At 43.1% G+C, this 7401-nt stretch overlaps 1 protein-coding gene across 1 annotated transcript; it reads left to right on the top strand.

Moving 5' to 3' along the window:
* Positions 1-831: 831 nt before the first annotated feature.
* On the top strand, positions 832-3270 carry RTL3 (retrotransposon Gag like 3). Its single transcript, XM_023202319.1, is given in 2 exon segments — positions 832-1007; positions 1614-3270. A coding segment is annotated over 1 exon segment (1428 nt). The 5' UTR covers positions 832-1007; positions 1614-1842.
* Positions 3271-7401: the final 4131 nt, after the last annotated feature.

Genomic DNA, 7401 nt, shown 5'->3' with positions numbered 1-7401 from the left:
GTGCAGCACACCAACATGGCACAAGTATACATATGTAACAAACCTGCACGTTATGCACATGTACCCTAGAACTTAAAGTATAATAATAAAAAAAAGGAGACATGGGACCATGGTTGACATGATGCGTGAGTTGAAATGGCCACATGCAATCCTCAACCCCACTCCTCACTTGGATAAAAATAGTTGCCCCTAAGCCTTGCCTAAAATGGCCACATAGCCCATAACCAAGGCATAACTGGGATCAGGCATGAGAAGAGAAAGTGAGATTCTGAGTAGGGTCACTTCCCAAGAGGCCAGTCTTTAGTGAATGTCCTGAGTGCTACTTGGGGCACCAGATCAGTTCAGGGAAGCATGAGATCCTTGGTCCAGGACATTCAGAAAGAGCCAGGGACTCTGTAAGACTGCTATAAGTACCCACCAACACAGTTGGTCTCCCTGACATTTGTATCCTTTTATACCTTTTCTAGATCTGTCCATGGTTAATTTTCCAAGAAAACATTGCAAGGAAAAACTCTAGGGACTGAATAGGTAGTAAGCAAGGGAAGGGGCTGAGGGTTTGCAGGCTGTTCCCTGAGCGAGAAGTAAACAAATGGCCCAATTTGGACAAAGTAAGAGTAGGTTACATGAGACAGACATAAAAAATCACATCCCAAACCACTGTGGTCATTCAAAAATGTTTGCAACTTTTCACAAGGGCAGTGGTATTACTCCCAATTTCCTGGCCAAATATTCATTAAAGTAACCAAGGACTGAGTGCATGAAGCTGCTTCACATCAGCACAGCATCCTACTTTCCTTGCAGCTCTGAACTGTGAGGTACTGTCAAAAAACTCTTCCACACTTTAAAAAGCTATGTTACTGAGGAGAGTTGGAATGTGTTCTGGGAGTGGGTGTGTTTGCTTGAGTTCAGTGTGTGCAGAAAAGGCAAGCTTCCACAGCCATTTACACATTTCCCTCCTCAGCGATGGGTACACAGACAGCCAAGCTCCTGGACTAAGTCTCTGAACGGTAACGTACATTTATAAAGATTATTTTCTTAACTATTTTGAGGCATTTTTATAAATAATATGCATGTGTCTGCTGAGGGCATATATATATATTTAGTCAACTTTTGCTTGTTTTCTCCTGAGGCTAGTCTTGTGTGGTTACTTATGTGGTATGATTTCTGAGGTGTCAGAAAGAGCTCCCTCCTACTTCCTACCACCCTAGTCACCCAAAAATATATCTTGGGTTGGCCCACCACAGAGTCTAAAATTCCCACATTGCTCAAACATTTGATTTAGTCACTGAAAGCAGCTTTTAAATTCCAAATGTTACATTGGAATATTAGGCAGGTATTCAAAATTAAAGACTATATAAAACAGAAAATAATGTGGAATAGTTGCTTTTGATATAATGTTAAGTTTCAAAGGATAAATGCAAAATGACATGCACAGTCTGGGATAGGTGCTGTTCTTAAAATGTCACGGAGTCAGATCCAGCATATATACCCCAGCTCATGAACATAAGCCTATGGTAAAAGAAACCCAGCATTGTTGGGCAGATTTTGTTTTGATTTATGTTGAATGTGTGCTTTCCACAGTTTCTGATCCTCAGCTCCCACTCTCTTCGCAGTGTATCTGACACTTCCCCTTACTGAGCTCCGGAGGCTCCTTCTTGCTGAGCTCCGGAGGCTCCCAGTGACCTCTTGATAATCAGCCTTGGTGGGGCCCAAATCCCCACCCCTTGGAAAACTCACTGAGCCTGACATCTGCCTGTAAGCAGCTGTCAGGAACGATCTCACAAACGCCCACCCAATCTCTCTTGGTAGCAAACTGTCAAATCATGCCCATTTCCTCAAAAGATGGTGGAGGACTTAGCAGCCTCCTATATTGCTCTGAAATTAGAGAATGAAATTCTGCAGGCTCAAGTGCAGCGGCTGATGGAAGAAAATGCTACCCTCCGGGCCCAGATCTCAGAGCTTCAGAAGTCACAAACAGCTAAGGAGGATGATCTACTCCGAAAGTCCTCAGAGGCCAAGGAGCCCCAGAAGCTCCCAGAGCACACGAATCCCCCAGCAGCCTGGGAGTCCCAAAAGACCCCAGAGTTCAAGGAGCCCCAGAAGCCACCAGAGCCACAGGAGCTTCCGCCCTGGGAACCCCCAGCAGCCTGGGAGCTCCAGGAGGCCCCAGCATCCCCAGAGTCCCTGGAGCCTCCCGCAACTCAGGAGTCCAAGAAACCTTCAATGATCCATGAGATCCCAGCAGTCTTGGAGGGCCAGGGGTCTGCAGACACCCAGGATTCCACATCAGCCCAAGAGCTCGAGAATTCAGAACCCCAGGATCCCCCAAATATTGAGAAGCCCCAGGAGGCAACAAAATGCCAGGAGACTGCAGCACAGCTAGAGTTCCTTGAGCTTCCACCTCCCCAAGATCTTCTGGAGCCTTCAAATGCCCAGGAATTCCTAGAACTCTCAGCAACCCAGGAGTCCCTGGAGAGTCTAATAGTTGTGGAGACATTGGCAGCTCCAGAGTTTCCACAGGCCCCTATTGGGTTAGAGGCTACAGCTTTCCCCCTGAAATACCCTTTAACTTTCAATGGAGACTCCCAGAAGCTTCCTGAGTTCCTGCTTCAACTGAAGAGTTACATGAGAGTCAAAGGGCACCTGTGTACCACTGAGGCAGCTCTGGTGAGCTTTGTTGGCAATTGCTTCTCTGATAAGGCAGGATGGTGGTTCCAGCTCTTACTGGATATCCAAAGCCCCTTACCGGGTCAATGTGAAAGTTTCATACATGTGCTCCAGGATACTTTTGATAATCCCGAAAACATGGAAGATGCCAACCAGTGTATCTGTCAACTCTGCCAAGGGGAGGGTCATGTAACAACCCACTTCCACCTCGTTGCTCAAGAGCTGAACTGGGATGAAAACACTCTCTGCATTCAATTTCAAGAAGGGTTTGCCAGTTCTATACGAGATTAACTGTTTCACACAAGCCCAGCCACCCACCTATCTGATCTCATCACTCAGTGCATCAGCTTAGAAGAGAAGCTTGATCCCAATCCATTAGGGAAAAGCTCCTCTGCAGAGGGAGATGGGCCTGAGAGTCCACCAGATGAAAACCAACCTATGCAAGCTGCAATGAACTGTCCACACAACAGTGAAGCTGAATGGGCCCGTTGGTGCAAAGGCCACTTATGGCTCTACTGTGGTTATCCTAGTCATTTTGCCAGAGATTGCCCTGTCAGGTCTCATCAAGCCCTGCAGGCAGGAAACATTGAGGCCTGCCAGTAAGGGGGACCCCAGACAGGCCAATCTACAAATATGCATCCCCCTCTCTTCCAATATCCATGTCTCATACACTATGGCTTACTGTTGAAATCCGACTGAGCTCTGAAAGGAAGACAACAATTCTTTGAGCAAGCAATGGTAGATTCAGGCTCCTACAAAAACAGCATGATCATACTGTGGTTCTTTGAGAGAAGCTGCCCATCGCAGTAATATCTTCCCTCTGATGCTGGAAACTGTCGACGGCCGTCCACTTATTAATGCACCCATAAATAAGGAAACATCACCTGTCAAAGTTAAAATTGGAAACCATGCAGTAGAGCTCCAGTTTGACATTATTCATGCAGCACAATATCCTCTGATTCTTGGAATCCATTGGCTTGAGACACAGGACCCAAACATAGAATGGAGTACCCGCATTGTGTCCTTTCCATCACGCTATTGCTTTGCTTTTCTACAATTGCTACATTCCTATGCTTTGCTAAAATTGCTTCAGGCACAGGTGGAATAGAAGAAATTGTGATGAAATAATTGCTGGGTAGATCCTGCATCCTAGTGACTGTTCCTGGCACCCTGTCTTCTGTTACCTCAGCTGTCATCAGCATTTACTGCTCCCTGAATATTCTACTGAACCTCTTGCTGTGTACTAAGGCTACCTGTACAACGACTCTGCCTCTTAGATGACAGACCGAACCTGTTGACTTTGAGCTGCTTTATTTTTTCACTAACTCTGCATGCCTCTATCTCAGAACCCTGCATTCTGCGGAACTGTTTAAATTACAATTTATACTAACAATACTCATGAGAATAGATATTAGAAACTAATAATGAAAAAGCGTAGCTGTTAAACTGACTTGATTTTTTTCTTATCAATATTTTCTATATCACAAAATCGCAACATCTTTTACACAAAGAAAATAAGTTTGTAAGTGATATTTTTTAAAGAATCAATAAATATTAGCAATTTCTACCTGTGTTTGAATTATTTCTTGGCTTAGCTAGAGGAAGAGATAACAAACTAGTAAATTGGGAGGGAGAGAGGGAAATGGAAAATGTTCAAAGTTTAGGGAGCCTCCTAAACATTCCAGGTATAGTGACAGGTCTGCAGATGATGGAGAAATGATGTAGAGGGTATGATGGAGAGAATAGGGAAAAGTTAGGGCTGAAAGTGAGAGTAGGGAATGGTTAGGGCTGAAAGAGAGTGAGGTATGGACGGATTATAGGAAAGGTAGAGGTAAGATTGAGAAGAGGGTTTGGGGGAGATTAGGAGGAGGTTGAAGAGGGTTTAGAGGAGCATTGGGGTGCTGAAGAGAGGAGTTACGAGAGGGGGAAATTTCTACAAAAATAAAGAGAGCACTGACAAAGACATTGAACAGCTTTGAAGGCAAATGTCTTGGACTTCACAAGTTAACCAAACAAAGAAGTGCATTGGAGCAGGTAATGAGACCACTTCAGTGACCCAGCCCTTCCAGTAAAGTAACAAATTCTTTTTCCCTGAAACAGGCAAATTTTTCCTAGAACTACAGATTAATGTGCTCTTACCAATGCACAGAAAGGTAGAAGGAATCAGCTTTTAATCCATGAAGAGTGTTAGTGGCCAACTGTTCCTCTCCTACACATACAAGTTACCCTGCACTGCTTAACCATGCTACTTGCATGACACACATGGAGAGCCAAGCCAAGGAAAGGAACTTATGTCCTTGCATGCCTGAGTCTACTGCCTTGACTTAAACACACACATATCACACACACATAAACACACACACACACACCGGGGTCCACGGGATGGAAGAGGTAGAAGCTCCAGGTGAGGTGTGAGGAGTGGTCTAAGAAGAACCTAATGCTTTTCCTCTGTGTTTTCAACTTTCCCTTGGGAGCCTCTTGCACTGAGGTTGCTAAAAGCGGACTCTTTCCCTTATTTAGACAAATGTAGACAAAACATCAAATACATGATTATAACCCTAGAAGGTAATGGGGAGGGGCTTACCATTCATTGGGCCACTAATCAGGCTACAATATCAGGCATTTAACACACATTGATCATCTCATCACTCCTCTGAACAATCCAGTGAAGCAGTTTGCTCCTGTTTTGGCAATGAGCAAACAGAATCCAAGCAAGGCTAATTCACTTGCCCAAAGCCACACAGCTAGTAAGTGATGAAGACCTGTTTGGCTTCCAAAGCCTTTGCCCTTTCCCCTACAGCATGCCAACCTCCCTAATGCAGTGGTAAGGGCCAAACAAAATTATGGCAGCAGGGACCTAAGTGGATCCCTTACGTTTTCCCCTAAAAATGAGGGGAAAACTCAAAACAAAAACTTCTAGAGTTTGGCTAATAGTTCCATTTCCTATGCTTTGCTAGCACTTCCATTTCCCTGGTTCCTTTATTCTACTGCTAACCCTGTCATCACCCACCAAACTTCCTTTATCATATCTTGGAAATTTTTCTTTTGTATACCTAATGTCTCAGACCTCTTTCAGATTCCAAAGTGTTTTTAATGAGAGTTGGTGGTCCAGAACAGTTATCTACAAGACCTGCACATTACATAGCAGCACCACCCCTTGGACTGTCTACCTAACACTTCCATAACCCATCCAAATCCTTTGCAGCCTTAAATTCCACCTCTTCTAGTCCTCACTGGCCTTCCCTTCCTTTCCTGAACAGTCAAATATACTTCGGTGCTATAATTGCTTTGTGATATGTGGAGGATCTTTCCCTAGGTACATGTCTTGTATTCTCCCCCACCCTTCCACCCACTTAGCTTAGGTGAAAGAACAGAACGATCTACATCACTACCCTGGACAGCTAAGTGTAACACAGTGTCTTATACATAAAAGATTTGACATAGTTCCTGATTCTATGACATTTAATTATCAGAGAAAGGGGCTTATTTGTATACTTTATATAGGCTCTTCTTGCATTTTCTCCTACTCAGTTGCTCATCTTTATTCCTAAAACCAAACACTATTTGTCAATGTGGAATTAAAGAGAGAGAGAAAAAAAAAAAAAAAAAACTTTAAGCAACCATAAAGAAACAAATGCCTCTTATTGGTCAAATTACCCTGGACCTAGGAAGATCAACTGTGTTTGGTTTCCCCGAGACTGAGAGTCATGGGACATAGCGCTTTCTGCACCAAAACTGGGACTGTACTAGGCAAACTGAGATGGCTGGTCAACCTACTTGGACCCTACATTTTTCTATCTGGCTACAGAGGCTTATTTAATTAGAGTACAATTCTTTATTTCACAAACAGGAATAATTATCTAATCACAGAATCACAGATGCTGTATGTTGAAAAAGATTCAATAAGCACGCGTCTTAATTTTACAGATTAATGAGCTGAGGACCAGAGAAAGGAAAGTTACTTAACAAAGCACAATGTATCCATACCTATTGTTTTCAAATCCTTTGCTCTCTTTTCACCGTGATCCACAATTCTAACCCAGCAGTTAAAAATCAAGTCTGTGGCTACCATTCAGTTAGGTACTGTGGACAGTGTTTAAAGTATAACATGAGAGGTTTAAATGTGGTCAAGAACAAAAAAATTAGCAGGCATTACACAGCTAGTATAGATAGCCAAATGCTAAGTTCTGTGATGGCAACCAATATACTAAACTGAAACATACCAGCTGATGCGACTAATAAAAATTTCCATTTAGTGAGCACCTGCTTTTTGTCGGATATTGTGTTGGGGCCGTTTAGGTCTTTTCAACTGTCTGCAAAGTAGATATTGTTAGCCCCATTATACAAATCAAATGATTGTAGTCCACTGAAGTGAGGTTACTTGCCAGAGGTCACACTGCTAGGAATTGATAGATTCTAAATACAAATTCTGATCTTTCTCATTTCAAAGCTGGAGTGTCATCCAATGTACCACACTGCTTCTCAGTATGAACGACCTTGACTCTATTAACCACCTTGATAATATTGATTCACTAGACATGAGTACTGGTACCCTAGAAAGGATTTTAATTTGTTAAATTATTCATTACTTTACTGACTCAACAAGCATTTATGGAATGCCTTCTATACATCAGACACAGGCAGGAGAGAAGAGGAGGGAAAAGAGAGAGAGAGAAAGGAAAAAATATAACTACAGCATGACTCATTGTTTTTGCTCTGACCACAATTTAAAAG

This window comes from Piliocolobus tephrosceles, unplaced genomic scaffold, assembly GCF_002776525.5.
Source record: "Piliocolobus tephrosceles isolate RC106 unplaced genomic scaffold, ASM277652v3 unscaffolded_14623, whole genome shotgun sequence".
Lineage (NCBI taxonomy): Eukaryota > Metazoa > Chordata > Mammalia > Primates > Cercopithecidae > Piliocolobus > Piliocolobus tephrosceles.
Note: the sequence above shows the minus strand (reverse complement) of the source record. Positions and strands in the feature narration are given on the sequence as shown.